The sequence below is a fragment of the Meleagris gallopavo genome, chromosome 24 (assembly GCF_000146605.3).
Source record: "Meleagris gallopavo isolate NT-WF06-2002-E0010 breed Aviagen turkey brand Nicholas breeding stock chromosome 24, Turkey_5.1, whole genome shotgun sequence".
In the NCBI taxonomy this organism is placed as follows: Eukaryota; Metazoa; Chordata; class Aves; order Galliformes; family Phasianidae; genus Meleagris; species Meleagris gallopavo.
The window spans coordinates 2,409,677-2,436,318 of record NC_015034.2 but is presented as its reverse complement, the minus strand read 5'-3'; the positions used below and the strand labels follow the sequence as shown (position 1 = coordinate 2,436,318).

General features: G+C 48.4%; 2 protein-coding genes across 2 annotated transcripts in view; both read right to left on the bottom strand.

Moving 5' to 3' along the window:
• LOC104914239 (disintegrin and metalloproteinase domain-containing protein 32-like) overlaps window positions 1–6,011 on the bottom strand; it is a 6,302-nt gene extending 291 nt beyond the window's left edge. Inside the window, 19 exon segments of the mRNA XM_031556750.1 lie at window positions 1–103; window positions 1,184–1,301; window positions 1,427–1,507; window positions 1,605–1,788; window positions 2,042–2,150; window positions 2,304–2,502; window positions 2,725–2,814; window positions 3,025–3,211; window positions 3,816–3,952; window positions 4,075–4,156; window positions 4,264–4,430; window positions 4,527–4,598; window positions 4,830–4,895; window positions 5,144–5,300; window positions 5,371–5,447; window positions 5,527–5,605; window positions 5,799–5,914; window positions 5,917–5,949; window positions 5,952–6,011. The exon segment at window positions 1–103 is cut by the window's left edge and continues 23 nt beyond it. Of these exon segments, the coding sequence (XP_031412610.1) occupies window positions 1–103; window positions 1,184–1,301; window positions 1,427–1,507; window positions 1,605–1,788; window positions 2,042–2,150; window positions 2,304–2,502; window positions 2,725–2,814; window positions 3,025–3,211; window positions 3,816–3,952; window positions 4,075–4,156; window positions 4,264–4,430; window positions 4,527–4,598; window positions 4,830–4,895; window positions 5,144–5,300; window positions 5,371–5,447; window positions 5,527–5,605; window positions 5,799–5,914; window positions 5,917–5,949; window positions 5,952–5,996 (2,102 nt within the window). The 5' untranslated portion in view covers window positions 5,997–6,011.
• A 377-nt stretch (window positions 6,012–6,388) lies between these two features.
• ADAM9 (ADAM metallopeptidase domain 9) lies at window positions 6,389–26,636 on the bottom strand. The gene is given in 23 exon segments (XM_010723133.2): window positions 6,389–8,466; window positions 8,885–9,012; window positions 9,325–9,430; window positions 9,920–10,022; window positions 10,025–10,057; window positions 11,334–11,439; window positions 11,526–11,606; window positions 11,811–11,994; window positions 12,493–12,598; window positions 13,070–13,265; window positions 13,508–13,600; window positions 13,711–13,882; window positions 14,021–14,154; window positions 14,438–14,519; window positions 15,013–15,182; window positions 15,401–15,472; window positions 15,957–16,021; window positions 16,708–16,904; window positions 17,535–17,611; window positions 18,864–18,942; window positions 19,699–19,763; window positions 20,731–20,828; window positions 26,491–26,636. Coding segments are annotated over 23 exon segments (2,550 nt in total). The 5' UTR covers window positions 26,579–26,636; the 3' UTR covers window positions 6,389–8,351.
• Window positions 26,637–26,642: the final 6 nt, after the last annotated feature.

Here is a 26,642-nt window from a genome sequence, read left to right as displayed (position 1 = left end):
AGCAGCAGCAGCAGAACCATGGGCACGGCGGGCAGCAGCAGGCAGGCGGCCAGCAACCCTGCCTTCCTCGCCGCGTTCTGATGCATCCGGTGCTGGTGGGGCCCTGGGGCAGAGAGAGAGTTAAGTTGTTTGCTATGAGAGCGGTGAGGTGCTGGAACAGCTGCCCAGAGAGGCTGTGGATGCGCCGTCCATCCCTGGAGGTGTTCAAGGCCAGGTTGGATGGGGCCCTGGGCAGCCTGGGCTGCTGTGAGATGTGGAGGTTGGTGGCCCTGCGTGTGGCAGGGGGTTGGAGCTTCGTGATCCTTGAGGTCCCTTCCAACCCTGGCCATTCTGGGAGGATAGGGAGGCCCTTCAGAGGGATCTAGATAAGCTGGATCTCCAGGCTGAGGTGAACGGGATGAGGTTCGACAAGGCCAAGTGCTGGGTCCTGCACTTTGGCCACAACAACCCCATGCAGCGCTACAGGAGGCTGGATGACTGCAAAGAAGAAATGGGCCTGGGGGTGTTGGTTGATGCTGAACATGAGCCAGCAGTGTGCCCAGGTGGCCAAGAGAGCCAACGGCATCCTGGCCTGCATTAGAAATACTGTGGCCAACAGGAGCAGGGAGGTGATCATCCCTCTGTGCTCAGCACTGGTGTGGCTGCATCTTGAGTACTGTGTTCAGTTTTGGGCCCCTCACTACAAAAAAGACATTGAGGAACTGAAACGTGTCCAGAGATGGGCAGGAAAACTGGTGAGGGGTCTGGAGCACAAGTCTTATGAGGAGTGGCAGAAGGAGCTGGAATTGTTCAGTCTGGAGAAGAGGAGGCTCAGAGGAGACCTCATTGCACTCTACAGCTTCCTGAAGGGAGGTTGTGCTGAGGAGGGGTTTGGCCTCTTCTCCCAGGCAACAAACAGGAGCCGAGGAAATGGCCGCAAGTTGTACAGAGGAGGTTGAGGTTGGACATAAGGAAGAACTTTTTCTCTCAGGCACTGCAATGGCTGCACAGGGAGGTGGTGGAGTCGCCGTCCCTGGCAGCGTTCGAGAGGCGTCTGGATGAGGAGCTGCGAGATCTGGTTTAGTGCTTGTGGTAGCAGCGGTGATGGAGGGCGGTTGGACTGGATGATCTTGCAGGTCGTTTCCAACCTTGCACTTCTATGGTTCTATGGTTCTGTGATTCTATAACCCCACACTGCACTCACTGTGCTGCACCAGCTGCACACCACTGTCCACGCTGCCCCCGACACGCGACCCACGCTCACGGCAGTCGGGCGGTTTCCATCCTGGATAGCAGTGGCAGTGCCGGTGGTTATTGCACACCTGGGGGAGATACGGGGGGGCAGAGGAGCTTCAGGTCAGGCACAGCTCTGCCCAGGGCTGCCCACCATGGTGTGATGTGGGTAGGGAATCCCCCCGACAAATCGCAGCCCCGCACTGTTGCTCACTCCGTGGCCGTGGCATTGGGTTTGGATGCTGCAGTCGTAGCCCAGCACGGAGTGAGGGTGGCACGTGTTGTTTATGCACACCTGGAACATCACAGTCAGAGTGCTCAGCTCAGTGCCCCACGTCGGAGCAAAATCTTCAACGCATTTTAAATAAAATGCATATAAAATATTTTCCTACCATTTCGGAGCCGCATTTTGTGCCCGGTGGGACCAGCAGAGGATCCTGCCTTGGCGGTGCCTTCAGGAAATCCAGAGATACACACAGCTGCTCCCGTACCTGGGCATAAACAACTGCAGCGCTGTCAATCTCCAGCGGGGTGCTGTGTGGGTACGTGCAGATCAGTTTGCCACAGCGAAGGTTCCTGTAAAATCAGCCTGCATGAGATGGATGTGTGGACATGGATACGGACAGACGCTGCGTGGTGAAACATCAGCATCCTTCAGCCTCACAGCTTCAGTGTGGAGAGGGGCTGCAGTGCTGGCAAGGAGAACGCACACAGTGCTGCGTTTATTGCTTCACACAGCTACAGCATTGATGCTTTCCTGCTCTGCACAGCCCGAATTAAACCCAACAGTGTGCTTTTAGCAGGGAAGTGCCCTTCCCCAGCTGCTTACCTCCACGCACAGGCCTTGTAGCCGTGCCGGGGGTGGTACCCACAGTGCCCAAATCTGTCCCTCTGGCTGTTCAATTCCTCATAGCACACCACAGGAGCGCTCCTCGAACCTGCACGTTTGCCAGTAACGTTGGTCATAACACACAGCCCTCAACAGCTTCCTAATTCCACAGGCTGCACACAGCAGAACACAAATCCCAGTCGCTGCCACCACCCAGCATCCCACCACCCGCCGTCCCCAGTGCTGCGCCAGGTGCCACTACCTCTCCCATAGAGCCGCTGGCACTGCAGCTCAGCAGACTGGCACTGCCCATGGTAGCAGTAGCCGGTGTTGTGCTCACAGCTGTGCCCATCCTGCACGTAGACGTCGGGGGGGCAGGAGGCGGAGGAGCCGTTGCAGAACTCGGGCAGATCGCACTGAGCGTCGGCGGCGGGACGGCACAGAGTGTTGGCAGCTTTGAACTGGGATTAAACACCAACTGCTCGCTGCAGCCCGTGGCTTTGGGGCATTGCACACCCCCAGCAGTAACACCTCCCCCAGTAACATCCATCCAGAATTTAAGGGAGCTGAGCTGGAAATCCCCACCCGGGAACCACCTCAATTGCACTGCAGCAGTTTGTCTCCATCCCTAAGAAATGATATTTCTCCGACAATCGATGATGGTTACAAGATCAGAGCCTTACCTGACATTGTTCACAACATAGCCCAGAGGAACATTTCACTCCTGGCTTAAACACACATCCTTTAGTGCAGCATTTATCCTTCGAGCATGCCTGAGGACACAGCAGCACCACATTACACCACATTTTTGTCCCCCCCCCATCATCAGACCTTCTCCCCTTTTCACCCCCCACAACGCAAATCAAACCAGAGCACACAAAGCTGCCGTCATGATCGATGCCAGGATCCGAGCACAGCCTCGCACAGCTCATTGCTCTGCCTGGACAACACACAGCTCTGTCTGGTGATGCTGCAGTGCACACCTCGGTGCTGCCGCAGTCGCACTGCTCGCCTTGCTCCACCACGCCGTTACCGCAGATGGGTGCACGGCGTGGGGAGGAGCCCCGCAGTTGAGGGCTGTGCAGGAGGCAGCGCCCTGCATCACGCCTGAGGAACTGCTCCAGGTCTGCAGTGCTGCAGCTGCTGAAGGCCTTCGTCCCGCTGATGTGTCTGAAAGAAAGGATGAGTCGTTTTGCTGGCACTGCCACTGCCGTGCAGAGCTGAAGGGTGCAAGGCGACCTCATTGCAGCCTTTCAGGACCTAAAGGGAGCCTACAGAAAGGAGGGAAATCAACTCTTGGAAAGGGGAGATAACAGCAGGACAAGGGGAAATGGTTTGAAGTTGAGGGAGGGCAGATTTCAGTTGGATGTCAGGGGGAAGTTGTTTGCTGTGAGAGCGGTGAGGTGCTGGAACAGCTGCCCAGAGAGGCTGTGGATGCCCCGTCCATCCCTGGAGGTGTTCAAGGCCAGGTTGGATGGGGCCCTGGGCAGCCTGGGCTGCTGTGAGATGTGGAGATTGGTGGCCCTGCACGTGGCAGGGGGTTGGAGCTCCATGATCCTTGAGGTCCCTTCCAACCTTGGCCATTCTGTGATTCTGATGGGGATTGGGCAGCATTCAGGAACATCTTGCTTTCAGAAATAAAGCTTTGCTTTTCAATAGCGAACCCCTATTTATCCTTCCTCCCTTCCGAACCAGATATCCCTGCACCGCCGCCACATCTGCAGCAGAGCCTCTGCTGCGGGTATCTGTAACACAGGGACCCCCAGGCACTCACATTGCTGCCGATTCCATGACACAGCTGTATGTGGGGCAGTGGCAGCCCCGGCCATCATCAAATCCCATGCCCATGCTGCGCCCCAGCAGCTGCGCCAGGAGGACGGAGAACGATTCCAGAGTCACGGCGCGCTGCAGCTGCAGGAGAGCAGTGCTGTTGGCTGTGGCATGGCCTGGCCACATCCCCCCATTCAGCACAGCCCTGTACCACAGCCCCATACCACAGCCCCACAACACAGCCCCATATCACAGCTCCATACCACGGCCACAGCACCGGATGCATCACTGCGGCACAGCGTGCCTGGAGATGTTGCCACTGTGAAGTCAGCCTGGTCCCGGTACCTGGAACACAGCAGCTCTGTGCACAGACCTTCCTGTGACTCCCTGCAGCTGGGGAGCTGGGGGCTGAGTTCTGCTCATCTCCAGTTATTGCGGTGTTTTGGTCTTACACAAACAGACAGCTCACGTCGTGGGGCCGCAGAGCCAGGTGTGACTGCTTCCACTGCAGGAACCGCTGCAGAAGCTCATCTGCTGCCCCATCCGTTGGGATTCTGTTCTCCTGCATCCAGAGCTCCAGGGAGGACAGCACCACGGTCACATTCAGGGGATTAAAGATCTGAAACGCAGCAGCAGCAGTGGCTGCTCACACCTTGGTCTCAGAGCAGTTAAACCTCTGTGTCAGCCCGAGGGGCTGCATCTCTGCCAAACTTACACTGTTCACAAAATTGAAAACCTGGATCATCTTCTGTGTCACAACGTTCTGGTCTGAGCCCAAATAGTTGTACTGAAAAACAGCATGAGACATGAAAATAGGCGAGGCATGGCTTGTGACTGCACAAGACAACATTAAAATGTTCCCCATGCCCATCACGTAAGTGTGAGCTACCAGTGTACCTTCCCCTCCTGCAAAACCCTCAGCACAAATACCACCCCAAAGGGAAGCCACGAATTAGTGGAAGCTGGAAATGGCACAATCAAAGCAAACACAAGTAGGAAACAGCTGCTGCTGACTTACCAGAGCCTTGTCCAGAACTGCATACACCTCAATGTACTTGGGCAGCTGTGCTGCATCCGATGGTGGCTGAAAAGAGAACAGCTGGATGCTCTGTATTCCTACATCCTAGGAACTGTGTCCCTGAGCCCTGCCATGTAAATCTCAGTAATGTACAGAGCCACTCCAGCTCGGCAGCTCCTCGCTTGTTAGACGAGGCAGGAGCACAGTGACCACCCGACAGCTCATTGCAAGCTACTGCCATCACTGCCCAGCCAGGCTGCCCAGGCACAGAGCCCCACAGGGCACAGCCCCACAGGGCACAGCCCCACGCTCACCTCCTGCAGCCCTCTTCCTGCAGCCCCGGGGTGGCTCTGAGCAAACAGGAACCCCACCGTGTTCTCATTTCTGAGCCGATAAACGAAATGCTCAAAGATGGGAGAGGAGCCCAGAGGTTCGATCCCATAGCTGGTGTTGTGGAATTGCAGCAGACCCCTGCAGGGGACACGGTGCCACTGGCAGTGCCAGGCACGGTACCCCCTACCTGAGAGCTTTGTGCCCATACCTGAGCCCTGCACAAGTGCTGAGGGTCACTGCTGAACCAGGGATGCCCTCGATGGAGCCACGGTAGTAGCAGTCGCCCTACGGCAAAGCAGAGGGAACTCTTTTGAGCTGGGGAGTCTCAAATGCTGGTCAGCAAATAATAACAACCCAAGCTTACCTTGATATGGGTCGAATCAGACATCGAGGATCCTGTCTCATCTGACATATAAATCCTAAAGTCCTCGGGTATAAAGAGACTGCAGAAGAAGAGTGTTAAGTCAAACACTGCAGCATTACCCCACACTCCCTGCAGACCCCAAACTGCTGCCATTTGGGGCTGCAGCCACAAGCACCCCCCACCCCTTCCACCCCAGCGGGGCAATGGCAGCTTCACAGTGCCCACAGGTGGGAATTGCCCCGTGCCAGAACAGCAGGGCAGGTCCAACTCACTGCTTCTCGAGATGGATGGTGTACGGCTTCCCCTCCACCGTGAGGATGTAGGACAGCGTGTCCTTGGAGTGCAGAAAAGCAGAGAAGGGGAGAATTATAAGCAGAACAGCAAAGCACAGAGAGCAAGGAGATGATGGAAGCTCAACCAGCTTCAACGCTCCCCGAGGGGCAGGCAGGGCCCCTCACCCGCCAGCACATCACCCCATCACCCAGCCACTGCACCCACCCACCCCTGCATGGGTAGGAAGGGAGCACTGTACCGACAGTCCTGTCACATTGGGAGGCAGCTGCACTGGGGTTGTGATCTGTGACAACGCCCGTGGACCTGGGGAGAGAGCAGCAGAGCAGCATCACAGCCAGCAGCATCACAGCACGGCCCCACAGCTGTGCAGGGGAGCACTCACACATCGCAGCCAGCAGTGCAGCTCCCAACATCAGGCACGGCCCCATGCTGCTGCCTGCTCAGCGCCAAGCAGCAAAGCTCTGCTGGTAACGGCCCCAACAGAACAGCCCCACCAGCAACGGCCCCAACGGAACGGCCAGGGGGCTGTCCACACGCAGATGGAAAAGGAGCAGAGGACAAAAGGGGGTTTTTGTACAAAACCAGCGTGTTTATTGCTTGCTTGCTCTTACAAAGGTTGGGTACAGCAAGTCCGTGGCACCCGAGTGCTACAAACACACACACTGCGTCCCAGAAGCTCATGGGAATGGGGGGGGGATGCTGCTCCCGGGGCAGCACTGTAAGTGGGAAGCCTCCCCCAATCAAATGGGGGCAGGGATAACGTATGCTTTATAAAAGGAAATCAGTAGTCATCTGCAATATTCAACACATTTAAAATCGGAGCCGTTTCCATCGAAGCACGTCTAAAAACTGCACGCTCCTTGCCCTACACCACCACCCTGTAAATATTGCTAACATGCACAATGAAGTATAAAAACTTATTAGAAGGCACCGTTTTCAGCATAGTTTTAGTTCACACGTACAGCTTTAAGTACAATTAAGGACATCCTGGATTACTTTGTGATGTGAGTTCCCCACTTTGGAACCCACATTGCCAAACACAAAGCAGAGCCAGGAAATGGCAGAGCCTGACCCGAGTGGGACACAATGGGAACAGGGAACATCTTGGGACAGACAGAAGACCCCCATGGACAAGTCTGCTGATAGCAGAGGTGACACCTGATGGATTTTAATAGTGTTATAAATCTTAGTCTATGTTTATAGGAAACCACAGGAGTTCAAGTATTTTATTACTGCAAATGCAAACGCTCTCCCTCTATATATTTATATATGTATATACAGAAGATAAGAATTTTTTTGGCAATGCTATGGGGGATCTTTGCAGAGCAAGTTTGTACTCAGTGGCCAGCACAAAGTGAAAAAGCCAAGCACACCTTCCAGGGTTGTTTTCCCCGTTTTAATTCTCCTATTTGTCTCCAGCATCAGTTTCTACCCACAGCACAGCCGTGACACCAAGTGCTGAGCACTTCTTTTGGGAACTGTATTAAACCTGGTTTAGCAGTGGCACAGAAACCGATGGCAGCCCGACCTGCTGCAAGTAAGCCTAGGTAAGCATCCTGACTGACACTAACAAGGGCTGAAGATTAGGTGACAACGCTGCGTTAGTCAACAGGCTCCTGCTTAAAGTGCTCAGAGAAGCTCAGGTGGTCTCAGCAGATTCACATTATTTGCTTCTCAGTGTTCCGCAGGGATTTCTTCAGAGTCTTCAGGTCCAACTTAAAACCTAGAGCTAAAAACTCAATTTGTTTTAACCAAAAAAAAAATAAATGGCCACGTCTCGTCGTACCTTTGTTTCCCTACCCATTTGTGGTATTAGTGGAAGTTAGTACAGGATTCTCACTTAGCAACTCACAATAACTGATTTAAAATCATTAAATAAAACTTAACGTTCACGTAGTTTAGTGTCAGTCAGCATGAAATTAAGAATTTAAGTGCATTATTACACATCAATAAACATATATACATGCATAAACGTGTTTAGAATATATTTATCTTTCTCTGATAAAGTACACTGATACCTTATTCCACTTGTGCCATTTACATGTAAATGGGTAACGTTTTCCAGTCCATGCAAACTAAGTTTAGATTAATTAGCCAGATTTCCTTGATTTCAACATGGTATGGACTACTTTAACTCTTCACCGGACATTTAGAAAGACGACAACAAAGAACTTCATTTTTAGGGCTCGTTGCAGAAATGGGGAAACCTAAAGCAACTCCTGAGCGCTGTACTTAAAGGGTTGCTTAAGTGCAGACTGCTGCACTTCCAGCTGGACAGCCCTGCTGCAGAGCCACAACACTCAGATCTAAGAACAGGTTTGATGTTTTCTGTTCCTGGAGCTTTGGTAGAGGTATTTGTTTGAAGGTTTACATTCCTCGTTTCAATATCTCTTGTGCCTTATCCATGGCTGCAGAAGGAAGGCTTCTCCTGGGGTTACCATGGGCCACTCGATGCAAGAAGGATAAATGCAATTTCAGCTTTGCTTCAGTGAACAGGTCAGCTCATGTGAAGGTCCCAAAGAAGTCAAAAGCTATTTGGGGGGCAAAGGTGCCGGTCGAGAAGGAAAGTAACGTCCTTGAGGTAAACATTTCTGCTGTGATGGAGGAGGTCTCTGAGGTACACATTTCTGCTGGGGAGGAGGTGGCCTATGGTAAAGACAGACAAGTTGCTGTGAGTCCACACAATGACATCATCTAAAATGCCCTGACACTGCCCAGAATGCACACAGCAAAGCAGCCCTATCTTCCTCTCGCTTTGCAGTAGCACGGCCCAAGCCCACTTGTTACAGACTCTCCCCTTCCAGCACACTCAGCTGCCTCACTGCAGGCTCACTTCCAACACCCCACGGTCAAATTCTGCTGCCCTCAGAGCACCCTGTAGCATAAAATGTGCAAATGTGCTTTTATTCCCAAGTGTGAATCAAAGGAGAAACTCCTTTCACTAAAAGGTCAGTTCTGCTCACAGTGTTTGATGAAATATCCTAATACTTACAAAGATGAAGGCAACAACAAGCCATATACACCAGGACAGCTGGTTACAGTACTGGCAGTAACTCAAACCAACCTTGCAGGCAGCTTCTGTGGCTGCAGGGCCTGGTACTGTGGAGATGGGTAGTAGGGCTGGTGGTAAGCCTGCTGAGGATGCTGGTTAATGGGGTAGGATGGCACAGGAAAAGTATTTGGCTCCATGTCCTATGGATAAAACAGAATGAGAACGTTCACAGATTTGCACTAAAGGGAATCAAATTTGTTTCATTATATAGGTGATATCTGAGATTGCTTGCAAACAGACCTGGAAATGACAGTTATTATTTCCTTCTAAGCAGTAGAAAGAATACTGAGGAGCTTTTGAACCCATTTAGGAAATATTGCTTCTATTTCACTCTTAACAGAGAAGTGGAAAAAATACAATAGCTTTGAAGCCTCTACACGTACAACAACAACATCAACTGCACTCATCACTCACTTCAGAGACAAATAAAAACAGACAGAAGTAATTCCTACCACGGGTACACCTCTTGAAGGGTAAGGCATGCCATGTGGAACGCCTCTGTGAGGGAAATCTCTTGGTTCTGCTTCTGTTCTAGGAGGTGGTGGTGACTGAAGTGACCTGAAACCCAAGAGATGTTACCTGGGTGAGCACATAACCTTGACAGAATGACCGAGCAGGCTACGAATCCAAGTGCTTCTTACTTGCTAGATGGATTTAGAGCATCCTAGCAAATACCAAGTGTCAGGAGGATGGTATTTGCCATGTATCTAAGAAACAACATAACCCTTTTTCTGTTTAGGGCTATGACAGCTTTATTTTGCCTCTGCGCCAAAGATAGGACCCAAAAAACATAAAACCCATCACCAAAGTCATAACAACAAACATAAAGGTAAAAAATAAAGTTTTCTGCTCCCACTATGTAAAATTGATCTATTTTTTTCTGCCATTGCCCAGAGCAATTTACATGCATCATTCGGTGCAGCTGTCTTTGCTCGACAGCTTGGGACTGGAATATATCTCCATACTTCAGCAATGGCTTATGTAAAGAAATATCTAAGGACTACCTCAAAAGGGCAGAAGAGAAGGTGAAGAGGGGACTGTACTTACGAATGACAACGTGACATTAACCTTCTAAACCATCGTTTCAGTCGGTCTCTCCTTGCAAATGCCAAAGCAGCAGCTATAAGGAGAGGCAGGACCAGGAAAAAAATACCAGCAGCCCATTTCTCAGTGAGTTGTCTTTGTCTGTTGGGGGACAAAAGGATGGAGAGGAAGAAATTACTGAGTGGTGGTAACGTCACATATCTTGTAGCATTTATTAGGATTGGTTCTACAACAAGCTTCCATTTTCCGTGGCAGAAATATCTAAAGCATCTATTAAGACTGCAAGATGTAGGCACAGATGTTTTTTCTAGGCCTGATCCTCCCACTACGGTGGGACTCTCCCAGCTGTTACTATCTAGCTTCTCAAAATCCACACCATCTCATGAACAAGGGTCTCCAGGTTCATTCTGCCACCCTATTCCTCTAGGAAGCCACACCAGGCCCTTCTTTATACGCTCCACAAACTCACTGCAGAAGTCTTCTCCAACTTAAAGCCTCCTCTTTCATCTTCAAACTATCAGTGAGAAGTGTCACAGCCTTTCACTTTGTTCTCTCCTCTGCATGAATTGTGCTGCCCCAGGCACCACTCTCCCCACGTAAACCCATACAGGTATCTTCTACGTGCACAGATACAGCATCTTCTTGCTGTGTCAAACACTGACCTAGCACCTGTTCCTTGAGAGGGGAAAAACATGAAACAAAGACAAAATTTCCTCCCCACCCATCTCTTCCCTCCACCAAAAAAAAAAAAGCAAACCAAAAGTCTGCAAACAATGCAGTGTCACAAACCTCTGTCTCTCCCCGTTTCTTTATGGTGTATCTGTCTTCTATACCGTAAGATGTTTGGGGCAGGGACTACATTTGTATTTACTACCCAACGAAGCATGCTGTCTGCACTCAAATAATAAACATTAATAAAATAGTGACTTGTCAACACCCCGTGTTGGCCAGCTGACAGTCCTGCAGGTGCACATGCAGATATCAGAACAGGGCAGTACCCATCTCTGCCACCACTGCTAGGAGTCCATCCTTACAGGGATGCCTGTTGACATCCATGAATTTGAACCCTATGTCAAATTTCATGTTTTGTTTGGATCTAAGATTAGAAAGGACTTCAATATCCAGCTTCGATACAGAGAAGCCCAATTTGACCTTGGTCCAAGGTGGCAGAAATCACCTGAAGAAAGTTAAAACAGGCCAGTTTCTTTAAAGATCTCCAGCATCCCAAAAGAAAGAAGTGCAACACCTCGAGCTCAAAACCCTAGCTAGGATTGCTAGCAGGTGAAACCTGGTGAAGAGCCCCACACCAGCACTTCAGAACTGAGCTGCTTCAAAGCAACAGGCACTCTGCACTCAGCCCAGCACCATCCCCAGCAACACAGCCCCACAGCCCCAGAGCTGCCTCTGTTTTACTTGCCATTATAGGGAGGTCCGCTGTCAATACTCCCTCCATAGCCTTTAATATTGCAGAAAGGAGGGGCCCAGCCTGGCTCACAGTGACAATTCCGGTTGTTGTTGCACACCTATATGCAAACAACACAGACAAGAATTACAAGAACACAGGAACGAAACAAAACTGGGAAGGTTTCACTCGGAAGGCATCACTTACCCCGTGTCCATGACACTGCTTTTCCACATCACAGTCATAGTTCAGAACAGAAGCACTCACACACTGGAAGTGCCTACAGACCTACAGGGAGTTAAGAGATGCATGCTAACCAAACAAGATGACTTTTTACCAAAATATCCCACTTCTTCTCCCCTCTCACTGTTCCCACACCGATGGTTCTGCAGCTGCTCTGCTCTCTGACAAGTCACATACTCCTCCATGTTAAACCTCAACTCCACAGGTACACAACTCTTCTACAAAAGTCACTTTTAATGTGTTAATTACCTTTCCATTACCACATTTGGTGCCTTCATTCACCATTCCTGGATCAGGGACATCAGAGCCCAGCTGGAAATCTACACCCCAACAAGTGGTGCCATTACTGGGAGTCCAGATAATGGCAGGCTTAATTCCAAAAACAGGCATAGTTTCCACATTTTCACATTGCAGCTTCCCACACATGGCATTCCTACAACATCAACACACAAATACTGTAGTGATGCTTTTTCCTGTATGTGAAGAGCTTAGGAGATCAGTGATGGGAGATGTAGCACAAACTCTCCCTGCTACAGCCCCAAATCTGAACGTGTCAGGCAAAGATACCCTGAGGCAACAGCTTCAAACTCAGCTACAGAAGAACCCTCTGAACTTTCATGCTCATTTCAAATATCATGGGCAAGAGTTGGACCCAGACATACTACAACAAAAGCCAACAAAACCTACAAATGCAGAAGTGTGAGGGCTTTGTGTTACTAACAGCATCAGAATTCAGAGCAAAACAGATCTTTTCTAAGCTATCTCTTGGTGGTTTCTGAATGATGTCAGCACTGGCACTAAGGTTAGATTATAGCATAATGTTACTCTCCCAAGTGATTCTGCCCATAAAAGCCCAATTTAATACTATGGCACCCAAATAAAATGTCAGTCATATATTTAGGAACTTTCCAATGCATTTGGTTCAACTCACCAGCTGGAACATTTCTTGTAGTCATGGCCATGGAAACCACAGTTGCCAAATCTGTCACCCTTGGAATTCACTTCAGCAAAACAAATGTTGGGGGCAGCTTTGGCTTCTGAAAACAACAGCCCACCCCCCAGACAGAGGAACCAGGTTAAACAGAGACAGAAACATCTCACACCATTACATTTCCATTCTCCAGCCCAATTCTCCTACGTCTAACAATTTCCATGCAAAGCAGATAGCCTATGAGCTTGATCAAAATGATAAAGAGTGAAAATGCCAGCACTACAAAGTCCCACGTAAAAAAAGAGTCACTTATCAAGTGGTACAATAGGCTGGATGTTATTTCTGCAAGCCCTATAAGCCAGAAGCTGTACTATAATGCTCAAAGCAAGAAAATCACTACTTGAATCACCAGCACAGCATTAACTGTAACAAAAGACATGTGAAGGCAAAGCCATAAATGCCACTGTTCCAAATTCTTTGCGTTGCTACAGGAAAACAACTGGATATTTTAAATAGCCTCAGTGTTTTCTTTTAACTACATCTGCTAGGAAAACAGTAACACTGTGCTCCTCCTCACTTGAGCCAAATATATCCTGGCACTGTGCATCGTAGTACTGGCAGATGCCATTGTAGCAGTATGCTTCCTCCTTGTGGCAGGGGTGGCCATTCTGAACAGTGAAGTCAGGCTGGCAGAACTGGGATGTGCCATTGCAGTACTCTGGAAGGTCACACTCGTTGTTACTCGCCCGGCACTCAGTTCCACCAGGAAGGATCTGAAGAGACAGTTGAGGGAGAAACTGCATCAGAACATGCAAACCTCAAAGCAGAGAGCAGTGCTCCCAACCCACAGCGCGCCCTCAACAACAAAGGCATCGATCTGCTGCTCTCTGTGGGTGTTGGGTGATGTTCCCCAGAACAGCAAGAGCTGCTGCTCCCACGTATGCACTGACAAGGCAAACGCTCTCCTTTTTTTAAGCAGTGAAGTGCACTCCCAAATAAGAAATTTCAGTCTTACCCGACAGTTTTTACAGCAGTCTCCATAGGCACATTCAGCAGTGGACCGGAGCCGACACGTGCCTGGTTCACAGCAAGGATCACTTTCACATTCCTGAAAACAGAAATTCTGTGAAATCACACCCACAGCCATGCAAAGGTTGCCCCCCAGCCAGCAGGCAAGGTGACTCAGGCAGCATTTGTAAAACATGGCAAACTACAAACCTTTGGTGACCCACAGTCACATTCCTCCCCCATGTCGACCAGCTTGTTCCCACAGTAGGGGATGGTATAGGTTTCATCAGGCCTGGGAACATTAAGCAGACAGCTTCCCCCTTTGTTGAGGGTCAGCTTCTCAAAGTCTTCTGCACTGCAGCTGCTGAAGTTCCTTGACCCTCTGTAACAGAAAACGAGAAGATTTCTACATCAAATCAGCCCCTCAGGTTACAGAACAAGCATAATGTTTGCTACCCTATGACTTCCAAAAACTGAGCACATACAAAGGGAAAAGCTTCCCGTTTTATCAGTTACTTACGATGCTCCAGAACTCATAATGCAACTGCTTGCTCCACAGTGACAGACCCTTTCATCATCATGGTTCATCCCCAGGTTATGTCCCAGCTCATGAGCCATAATTGAAGCAAACATCTGTATACTGATTTTTCCAAACTGCACAAGAGCAAAACGGAGAAAAAACAGTGGGCAGTCTACATTGAGATTTTGTTTTCAATGCCAATTTAAGTGATTGTTCACTTAAATGCCAAAAGGACAATTCTGTTACTCTGTCACTGCATTAACATAAAGCAGGGGTGTTTAAAAGATCAGCAGAGAAATCCTGTCACCTCCTCACGTGTGCCACTTCAGCTCTGCTTAATATTAAAGATTCTGCACTTCCAGGAAGGCACTTTTTAAAATCCTGTTCATACTCACAGTATTACTAAAGACATCTCACCACATTAATGCCTCCTGCGTGGCTCTTGGAGCACACTGTTCCAACATAGGCCATTCCAGCTGTTCCACCAAACCCCTTCTTCCTACAGTCATTAAGAGAAAAAGAGAATCATTCCAACCACACAGACACACAATGTCATGTGTCAGAGCTCACACCGTGTTCTTGGTTTCTAGATAGCAAATGCAGAAACAGCTTTTGATCCATTCAGATGCAGTGCTCAGCACGAGGCTTAAACTCTTTTCATGTGAAAAAGCCCTACATTACAAGTCTAAGCAGTGTACAATCCTCACAAAGGATTATCTGATTACAAGCTGTCCACAGTATGAAATACAACATTGCAGGACGTGTGGGACAAGAAAAGAAATGATTTAGAAATAGATCTGTCAGAAAAGATGCTGAGTTCACAGACCAGAGAAACCTTGAAACGCTTAAGTTGGCACGGAATGTTTTTATGTAAAACACAGCACTGGATTCTCTGCTGAAAGTGAGCAGCCACCCCTGATAGCAAGGCAAGGCTGAGCAGACAGGAATAGAATAAGCTTCTTAAAAGTCAAAGGGAAGGAACCTCAACTCACAGAACAAACTGGGCGCTGTCGTGCCTCCGGCGCAAAACAAGGTTCTTCTCTCGCCACTGCACAAAGTTTGCCAGCACATCACCAGCACCTCCATCTGTGCTAATGATGTTCTCATACTTCCAAATCTCCAGGCCAACCAGCACGACGTGGATGTTCAACATGATGTACATCTGGGGAAGAAAAACATAAGGAGGAGAAATATTTCTGAAGAGCTTCAAAGAAGAATGGGTGGTTTTGTGTTATGCATCTGACTGTGAAAACCTACTTTTTAATTAAACAATTCAAATCGATATTTTCCCAGTGAGATAGATTTTGATTAACAAAAGGATCGATGATTGAAAAGTCACACTGAGCATTAAATGGGAATGATGGTGCATCTTTAACTTACGCTGTCAAGGAAGTTTGCCAACTGCACCATATGTTCTCTTACTTCTGTTTCACTTTTCCCAAAATCTTCAAACTGCAAGACAAAGAAACTCAGTCACGAAAAGCAGATAAAGACAAGGCTTAGCAAAATGAATAAAGGATTTTCAGACTAGTAACCGAAGTCATTCTTGCCAGGCTCCCAATGTTCTGCTTAGAATACATGAGGTTGAATCCCTGCCTGGAAGGCACTCATCAGGAAAACAGCATCTTCATTGCTATTACTCAGCTGCTCAATAATCCAAGAGAAAACACAAGAGGCAGCTTTTGCCATATGCTTTCCATCATTACTAAACTCTTTGCTGATAGAACCTCTCCACGTCTGACAGTTTTTTGTTTTCCAGAGGCGTACCATATAGGAGATGTTTCTTCAGTTACAGGCTGGTATAAAACATTTGCATAATCTTGGCTAAAGCGTGGCTGTCTTTCAACAATCCATTTGGGAGTAATGGAGACTGGCAGCTTTTCAACTCATCTCCTGGGGAGAAGGAAGAGAAAGCGACCCACAATCCAAGCCGTACCTTTTCTTTATCCACAACTATGAATAGCTCCACGTATCTCGTTTGATGTAGGATGGCTCTTTTTTCTGTGGAAAAAAGGTTTGAGACCATTTCGAGTTGATGAATTCAGGTGTAAACAGCAACAAAAAAAATATACTGTCATATTTCACTCGATACAACTAGTGGCTTGAGAGACACACCCAAGGCATACTGCCAAGATGTAAACCAAAGCCAAAACCAAGAAGAGCAAGTCCAAAGCAATGACAATTTCCCTACTAGCATTTTATACTGAAATTGAGCTACACAAGGACTTCCAGTGTCAACCAAAGCAGCCCTCTGGTTTGTTTTTGAATAAGAATTTTTCTATGCTCCTGCTTTTCCTGCGACCTTGTTCCAATATAGCCAGCCTCTAAACGACAACTTCACATCAATCTGTTCTTCTGATTACCAGGAGAATGGAATAAACAACACAAGATGCTGCTGGCTTCTGACGTCATACTTTGGTAACGAGCTTCTCCAACGAAGCTCCAATGTTCCTGCCCTTAAAAGCCCCCAAAAGCTCTGCCAGTGAGCAATCTCACTAGCCACTGAACTCTCACTGCTGTGTGCAGAAGCAGAAACTGCAACCACGCTGTTTTCCAGCAGTGCAGAAAACCCAGTGGATCAGAAACCTTTAGGTATGTGTTAAGCCCCAGAGAAATCTGATAAGCTGCTGCCATATTCTTAGCTGAACATTCATGAAATCCATTGTAGGGGACTGGAGGTGGTGCACTTACTCGTAGCAGCTGAGTCATACTAGGATGGTGATTTTCTCCTGTATGTTCTCCCTCTTCATGGCCTTCAGTGGTTACTCCACACGTCGAGGGCTCTTTCTTCACATTATCCAATGAATACAGGATGTGTTCAGAGCCAGAGGATGAATCCATGGGCTCAATGCCATAGGTGACGTTCCCTATTGTCACCAAACCCCTAAGACACGGCAGCGTGCAGAGAATTCTTGCATTAAACACAGGATGGTTAGGCAGGTTTTTACAGTAAAACAAAACAACAGTTATTCTTTCATAACTAAAGGCATGTCTACATCTCAGCCCTTGCAAACCAGAATGCTTCACTCAATGCCTGGAAGCAGCCTGTCACCTGGAAGGGCTTTTGCAAATACAGCAAAATAAACACAGTCATAAGATTCTGCAGTGCCCAAGAAATTAAGTCACAGACCTTAAGCAGAAATACTTCGTTCAATTACTGTCCCAACTTTGGTGCCTGACATGATTCTGTATCAAATAAAGTCCAGAAAATAGGGAAGATAATCCAATGCAGAAGGAATTTCCAATCCCATCTGAAGCTTTTTGTAAAAATTGCAGACTCGTGCTCCACTTTACATTTTATTCCATCACTGAAGATGTTGCACGTATCTGTTAACGCTCACTGAACAAAAGGTACTGCAGTAAAACCACACGAAGGCACACACTATTGCAGCTGGTCCCTGTCAATGATTCCCATCTGGTTGAACAGTAGTTAAAAACAGAGCAAGAATTTTGTTTCGTGTTCAGTGAGCTGTGAGACCCACGTGACAGCTGCAACAAAGGGTGAGTTTGCTACCTGAGCCCTGAGCAAGTGCTGACAGCAACAACAGAGTCCAGGATCCCCTCCACGTATCCCTGGTAATGGCAGTGATCCTACACAGGAAAACAAAGGTGCATTACACACACGTTCCATCTGCACATCCAGCGATCACATAACTGCTGCCTGCCACTGCCCAGCAGTAGCCTGCAATTCCACAGCATCATATGTTTAAAGTTGAAGCCACCATGCACCCTGTATCTGGTCTAGTTTTAATTTTCCTGGGGCTTTACTACAGTGTATCAGCATTTCCTCCTCTAGCACACACCTAAACTTCTTCACCTGCCTTAGTGCCAGCAGGATTTCTACATGAAAAGCTAATCAAAAGGTCAGGTATGCAGGGAGACAGGGATCTGAATCCTGTTTGTAAGGCATCTGCTCCTCACAACTCGATAGGAGCAATTAGATTTGAGCTGGAAACCCCCTCACTGACTCATTCTACCTGAAGCTGGATTCAGAGCTGACCCTGCTGTAACACTGACAAGCAGGGCTCAGAAGCATTACCTAGCAACTGGATTTCTTAGCCTGACATTAAGCTATCCTGCTCTGAACTGCAGCCTTTCACCCCACCCCAAATATTCTGAGGCCAGCCCCTCCCTACAGACTTGAGCCAAATTATCATTCAGACATCTACAGAAACAGTTGGGAGAATATTTGGCTTGTGTGCAGCCCCCTGCTAACGAGGAGAAGGCCAACATCTGCTGTCCTCACCACGGCGCTGTGCAGCCTGAACAGCTCAGTCACACAGAACGTCCCTCATCAGCCCTGCGAGGCACAATACTTCCATTTTCTCCTCTGCATTAGACATTTTGGGAACTAACCGAGATGGCAACACATGGCAAAGACATTTAAAATTATCTGGCAAGTGTGTTTTTAAATGCTACGATAGGGGTCAGGTAAATCACGTTGCCTGTGCTTTTGGCAATTAATGCTAAGGCATGTAATAATCAAGGTCACCGAGACTTCTGGGATCTTGTGCAGAAAAAGCTTTTTCTCTCATTTTTTTAAACTCTTTTTCTTTTTTTTAACAGGAAGGAAATAGTCAACTCAGGTGCTCTGTTTTCAAACACCAGATCTTACAAATCAAGGCACTAATGCTTCCCTTACAAAGGTGCAATGGTGATTTGTAAGAGCAGTGAAGCCAATAGAAATACTCTCATGCTTTTTGCATCACACAAGCTGCTGTTAATTCTTACCCTACAGAAACAATCCAATTTTCAAAGGCAGCCTAGAGGCAGTCTGCTTGCCAAGAAAAAGCTGCAAGCATGGATTAAATGCAATGCTATGCAAGTAGGAAAGAAGCCCTACCTGGACATCTGGGTATTCAGATTGCAACTTCCCCTCCTTATTGTAGGTATAAACTGTAAAATCCTTGGGTAACAAATCCCTGCAATGAAAGGGGACACAGAAGAATAAATACCAGAGGAATACCAGGACCTGACTATGATGCTACAGCAGAACAGTAAGACAATCCTAACCAAGAGTGTCGCTAACACATAAATTGCAATTAAATGATGAAACATTCAAAGGAAAACTCTCACAAACTAACAAAGAAGTTGTGCTCTCCTGCAGCAAAATCCAAGATATCAGGAGGGTGAAACAGTATTACAAGGGCAATAGCCTGATATATGTTTACTTGCTGCTGCTGCAAGTATCCCTTTAAAAATTAAAAGCAAGACAGACAACATATTCTCTGTAAGTTATAGATATTAAGACCTGGGAGATAAAGTCAGCTTCCTCTTTTGACTTCTGCTACTGAGACAGAGGAAAAAATGAAACAAACAAAACCCAGAGGAAAGCAAGAATATTTACTTGAAATATAGCTCAGCTTGTTTATTTTTAGATGTGAAAAGGAAGAATCATTTCAACGATTCCCCAGGTCCCCTTTGAGCAAACTACTGCTTCCTTCTCTGAGAAGGATCACAGAGTTCAGTTCAACATTTCTGCTCGGTAGCCAAGACTGTGGGACTGGATTCACTTTCACTGACTTTCTCTGCAGATTTCTCAGAGCTAGGTTGTGGCTGCCCTTCTCTTAAAGAACCTCAGCCACCAAAACCAGCATGCTACCTGCCAGCTTGTTACTTGGACACAACAAATGGAATTTTAAAAAATAAAAAAAAAAATCAAGAAATTCATCACTTACTTGTTCTTTTCCAGATGGATTGTGTATTCTTTTCCTTCTATCTCAATAGCATATGACACCTTGTCCTGGATGTAAAGATAAAAGACTGTTAAAGGTCCCTTTCAGCACAAAGCAGGCTAGGATTCCACACATCACTTCCACACATGGAAGCTGCCTGACCCTGAGCAGACAGACTTTCCCTGTTAGATCTTGCTGGTTGCACTGCAGCAGAAATAAGTACATGGAGGTGAGCCTGAAGCCTATTTTATAACTGTCCCTACCTCCAGAATCTGGCATTTCTTGAGTAGTTGGGGAAAACTCACATGAAGGAAGCTATTTCAAAATAGCTTCATGGTTTTCACATTCCTTGTTTATAAGACTTCCACAGACAAACTGAGTTACAGCTGGAGAGGACAATACTGTTTTATTATTACTGAACACAGTGAGCTGGCTCCACTTAACACGGAAGGACCCTAGCTGCTAAGTGGATAAGCTGAATCACCTGAACTCTGCATTAAATATCATAGCAAGGGCACTACTGGTGCTACTAATGACTGCAATATACTTTAAGACGTTTTTCTGAATATTAAATTCTGCCACGGTTATAAGATTTGTGACTAAGACAGTTGGGCTAATCCAAATACCTCGAGGTGTGCAGCCCTTGGTTATGTGATTACAGCAGAACAATACAGGCTGGAAAGTACCCCTGAGGTATCCAACCACTGCTTAAAGCAGGACCAGGCAGCTCAGGGCTTCTTCCATCACATCCACAGCATCTCCCAGGTTAATGATTTCACCTCTCTGAAACTCTCCCGAGTGCTTAACAACTCTACCACAGATGAAAGATCCTTTGTTGTAACCTCTGCAGCAAGGAAGCATCTCCCAGAGCTTGGCTGGAAGTGGATGCTACATGCAATGTCTTTTGTAAGGAGGGATACTTATTTGCTGCAAGATGACTTGGCTGATTTGTTTGTGTGTGAGAACTTAAGGTTGATTTTGAACAGGCCTTGTCAGGAAGAAGATACTGAACTGAGGGCATTGGTAACCCAGTACCTGTGTTGAGGAGACATTGGAGGTCTCTCGTCGCTCTCTTCCTAACTTCTGTGGGATTATAACTTCGTAGGAAGACAACTGAGAAACCTCCTGGAAACCTAGAAAGCAAAAGAGAATTGCCACCACCAAGTTAGTCTGGCCAAAGAAACAAACAACCAGAAGGATGAGGCAGAGGGGGAGAAAATGCCACAGGCAAGTCCCATCTCATATTCCATCTCCTTTCATTAGCAGAAATCAGAGCACCTAAAGCAGGCCAGCACAGATAACTTGCTCAAGGGCACACAGAAGGACGGTGCCAAATTCAGGCCCTGCCTGCAGCCTCCTCTGACTCCCCTGGGGCTCCAGCAGTGCTCAGCTCCCAGCCAGCCCCGTGGAGCTCTGCACATCTCACCAAGCTGCTGACAAAACCAGCGCTCCTTGTGTTCTTAGAGAGCACTTACAGACCTCATAAAAACAACCGAAGCACAACAGGCAAGCAGCCTTTTTGCAGATTCCTTCATCAATTATTTGCATATGCAACAGATCACCTGATTGAATTAAAAAAAAAAAAGAAAAGAAAAAAAGACAGCACTTTTTGCAAGTTCTGCACAGGCACGTAAACAGTAACAAATTGCACACGTTAATCACTTTCCCCATCAGCATGCTGCTGCCTGGAGCTGCTCCCTGGGCAGGATTAGCAGCAGCACTTCTCCTAGCTCATGGCAATGGAATCAGTGAGCTCATCAGGAGAGTGCGAGCTGCAGGACCCAGGGGCAGGGAATAGCTGTGCTCCTTGGCACCAGGACGTGCCTGTGGTGGTTTTATTTTGGTGGAAGCAGAAGCAGGAGGGTCGGCTCAGAGAATGCAGAGCTATTGCAGGACGACCATCTGTAACGCAGCCATTCTGTCACACGGTTACAAGCTGGATTTCTTCTCAAGAAATAGAGGATAACAAAAACAGGGGGCACGTTCTGCAGCACAGTTCTCATTAATTACTGTGATTGCTGGAGAGGAAAAAAAGTATAAAAAAAAAATAATCAGAGAAACTTCCTGAAAATAGCCCTTATGTTCAGAGGCCACAGAAAATACAGTGTCAGAACCTCCCTGGCCCCAAGCACAGGGAAGGGCCGCTTCCTTCCCAGATGACCCATCACACCGTGTGCCCCAGCATGGCACTGCTCTCCATTTCCAGGCACAAGGCTCACGTCCTGCCCCCAAGCCATCGCACAGCCCCGCTCTGCCATGCTCCAACCCTTAACAGCCTTTATCACAAGGACAGAAGCGTTGGCCCCACGGCGCCCAGCAGGCTGTGTGCTCAACCCCAGCCCCCCCAGCAGCTGGGAGAGTGAATCATTGCACAAAGCAGTGGGAGGGATTTCTGGGAACGGCAGCTCTGAGGCACATCAGTATGGGGAACTCACTTCCAGCTCTCAGAGCATCCTGACACCTCTCCTCCAGCTTTCTGTCCTCCCCCACTTCACCACCACCATGCTGGGGATCAAAACGTGGCTACAATGCCTTCCTTTTTCCTTCATTGTGCAAAAAACTCATCAGTGATGCCTGCAGGAGGATGCCACCCTCCAGGACGGACGGATGGATGCTGCCCATGAGAATCCATCCACAACTTTCGGTACAAAGACAACTCACTTCATAGCAATTTGTCTGAAGGAGGTGCAGAAGTAACAGCAAAAACCAAACCTTGATGTTCAGCTGGTCTGTAGTTTGAAGATTTCTCATTGTGTTCTCCCAAGATAAGCTCTTTTTTCTTTTTTTTTAGCTTTTACCCCACTGCCTGTTGAAAAATCTTACTGTAGTGTAATGAGAATGGCTTCTATGCACAGCAGCTTGCAATAACCTACAGGGCTTCATGCACTGCTCTTTGTGCACTGTACCTGGGAGCCCATTGCTTATCATCCCACCTGGCTGTAGCACACGCTATTTCCAAGAAGAAAAAAGCAACTACAACCGCTGTATTTATCTTGTCTCATTAAAGACTGCCTTAATTACCAGGCAACTGGGGAGAAATGAATCACCTTCCCTCCCCGCCACAGATCTGCAGTGAGAACTTTGTGAGCAGGAAAGCCCTCCAAACAAGCCATGTTAGGGCTCTTCAGACACCAAGGTGAGACGTCAGGCCCTTACCCTGACAGGTAAGATCTGCATTCAGAGGTCAGGCAGCATCCCCACTTTCACAGCCCAGGCATGCCTGCTGGCTCAGTTACAGCAATACAGCCACAGTCGCCTACACCAACACATCACCTCATTCATCACCCTTCTGTTACCCTAACTCCTTCCCAGGCCTGTTCCAGTGAGATCAGATAGACACCCTACATCGGTAGGAAAAATAAACAAACTGAAGTTTCAGCTGCAGTTCTGCTGCACAAATCAAGCTCCAGCACGCAGCTGCTCCGGTGCAGGCTGCAGGGAGCCTGCATGCACCCACCTCACAGCCACCTGCTGCTCCAAGGAAGGCTGAAGCTGCTTTAAAAGTTTGGTCAGGCTTCCTATGCTTCGTGAAAGATGACTTTGTGTATTTATTTACCTACATTGGTTTATTTTTTTCCCCGCACCAAGCAGCAAGGATGATTCACTTGCAGCTTAACCTACTCTAAGGTTCATTTCCTCTCCTGTCAAGACACTCCTGCACCCCATTCACACTGTGCAGACAATTACTTCCACCTCAGAAATGCACTTTGCATCTGTCCTTCCAAAGCTGCACCTCACTGCTTGGCATTTTTCTCACCCCCACATTACCTGCACTGCTAATCCTTTCTGAGTGCAAATTCCATAAGCATTCCCTGTATCTCATGATCAGAACCACAAAGGACTTTGCCAGGCAGCACCTGTTTCAGGAGAGACCTGTGTGGTCAGGAACACAGATGTCCTTGCAGAATGACACTCAATCATTGATCTCTTGGTGGTACACCCCAACCTGTTACGTGCAGGGGAAGGCAGGTCTCCCTGTGTCTCTCCTTGTGTCACAGAGCCTGTTCAGAAGGCAGGAAAGGATGACCGGCTGTCACAGCAAGAGAAGCACGTTCATCCACTTGATGAAATATTTGTTTAGCATTAAACCAGACAAGAATGATTAATGTAACTCCTCTTAACGTTTTACTGGAGGTGCTGGAAGTTAATGAGGATATTGAGCATTCCTATGGCAATATTTGCTGGAATGCTCTCATGTCCCTCATGCTGAAACTCCAGCTGATGCTGTAAGTGCTTCCTGCCTAGGCTCCTACTACTCCTTCTGCCCTCTCCACAGCCAAACTGATCAGTCTGCAGGACAGCAGCTACTCTTGTTCTGCAAGAAGAGCCATTGCTCTTGTTTCCTGGTATCACCATTAACACCTTCTATCATTGCACCTCACTTCGAAGAGAAACAGAGCAAAGCCAAACCACGGTGCCAGATGTCAGAGCCCACCCAGACAACCTTTCTCCCAGGCTGGGGGCCCAGGAGCCCCAGCCCTCCCACCCGTGCTGCTCCCAGAGCCCACTCACTTCCTCCAGACCTCAGCAGCCCTTTGGATGTCAGCTCTCTTCGCAGCAGAGTTTCGTGGGAATGCATCTTCTCAGAAATGCTGCTGTCTGTGTTTGGTCTCCAAAGGAAACCACGCAGCACACATTCAATCACAGAACTCAGTAGAGTTGAGCAAATAAACTTTTTTTTTTTTTTAAACTTTTTCTTAAGAAATGAGAACGTTCAAGACAGGCAGAAACTACAAAGTCATGTTTCAAACTTCCTTTTTCCAAAAACAAATTGCTACAAGAGGCAACGTGAGCTACGCTGATATTTCTTTCCTCTTTTTATTCTCCACACAGAGGAAATAGCCACAAAAACCTCTTTACCCTGCAGAACGATTGTCCCAGATCTCTCAAAACACAGGGGAGGCAGGGCCGTGCTTCTCAAGAACTATGAATAATTCTCATGAATTATCTTAACCAAACACTGCACCTCCACCTAAAATTTAAACCTGAGCATTCAGACACTTAAAAAATTCCTTTAAAGACTGATGAAGTGCAGCGAGGCCAACCTGATATCAGAGAAGAGACCAAGAGGCAAGAAGCCTATGCCTATGGCAACGCTGCTTTGGGTCTCTACGAATTTACACAGCCAAAGGCTGAGGTCTTTTACAGACACAAACAGGAGGGGAAAAGCTGCATGACACGCAACCCCTTATGGTCACCTGCCACTCTACAATTACATTAATTCAGGAATTTTTAATTAGCAGTTTCCGGCAACACCTCATTTCTGCCTCATATCTCACCTCACTGGGGAGCACCCACAGCGCTCACATCTCAGCCCGAGAAGCTGGAGGTGTGGATGATGCAAAGGTCTATTATCCTTTGTCACAGACTGAGGATGACTAGCTGGGATACAGCTGTCACAGCAGCCCTGCCTGCGCACCTCCAGTAACACCACTGACCTGCAGCTCCTCCTATCCCAGCAGGGATGGAAGCACCAACCCTCTGCCAGCAGCAGCCTGTGGTACACACAAGCACACAGCACCCATGGGTGCCACACCTGGGGCTCCAGGACCAGCCAGAAGCCAACTTTCCAAGCCAGTCCAGAGCAGCACGTTGGGTGCCAAGCGAGCAACTCACAGCTGTGCCACTCAGACCACAGGTGAATTACTTCTCAGCACTACTAGCTTCAGACAAGCTTTCTCAATTATGAAGTCCTGACAATAAAACTGTGTGTTCATGACAAACACAAGTTTAACACACTACCCTTTCCATAGAAAGAGCACAACAGATGAGATGTTTCAGCCTAACATCTACATGGAGCATCAGGATCAGCATCCTTGAAGCCCAGAGCAGAGCACTGTTTGAATTCATTACAAGTCCATAAACAGAGTATGAGCTTCAAAGAATTGAAACTATAACAGAGCACAGTATCAACTCATTAAAAGCCTACGAACAAAGCACGGTGTCATTGCATTGTCACAGCTGCACTGTGTTGCACTTGAGATCCTGCACAGGGAGCAGCTGCTTGGAGGGACCCCAGTGATGCCCTCAGTGCCTTCAGCCATGGCTGCAGCTGTGCACGAGGAGCAGGGCATCCCCATCATCCCACTGCATCATTGTGGTTGGCGACCCAGCACATAGCAGGGGGATCGAAACTCCATGATCACTGTGATCTTTTTCAAGCCAGGCCATTCTATGAATCTATGATTCCGAATGCACTGCAGACACCACGGTTGTACGGTCACCTCCATGCAGGACAGCACAAGCATCCTCCAAGCTGGGCAGCAGCACTGCTGTATTTTCTATTTAACAGGCTGCCCAGAGAAGCTGTGATGCCCCGTCCATCCCTGGAGGTGTTCAAGGCCAGGTTGGATGGGGCCCTGGGCAGCCTGGGCTGCTGTGAGATGTGGAGGTTGGTGGCCCTGCACGTGGCAGGGGGTTGGAGCTTCGTGATCCTTGAGGTCCCTTCCAACCCTGGCCGTTCTGTGATTCTCTGCTCACCAAGTGCTTCTGGGAGGGCTGTGACCACGCTGCCCATCCAGACCCACGATTCCCCATGGACCAGCAGTCACCTGCAGCCGGAGCACAAACACACATCCCTCCCCGCATCCCTCCGAGGCTTCACAAGGTGATGACGAGAAGCCCCAGCAGCTCAGAGCCCCACGTTCCGGCCTTCCCACGACAAAAGGTCCCACCGCACGACCCAACAGCCGTCACACCAGGGTCGGGCAGGGAGAGAAGCGGAATCCCCGCCGTCTCCCGGGCCTCAGAGGCCGCTTCGTTTCGCTCCACCCCGGGGTCGCGTCCCGCACTCACCCGCGGGGCCCGGCAGCGCGGGGGCGACCAGCAGCAGCAGGAAGAGGAGGAGGAGAAGGCAGGGGCAGCTCCGTGCCGCCCAAGCCATCGTGCACCGCTTCGGCCGCGCGGACCTCGGAGCGGGCAGAGCGCCGGGCTTATGCAGCCGGGCC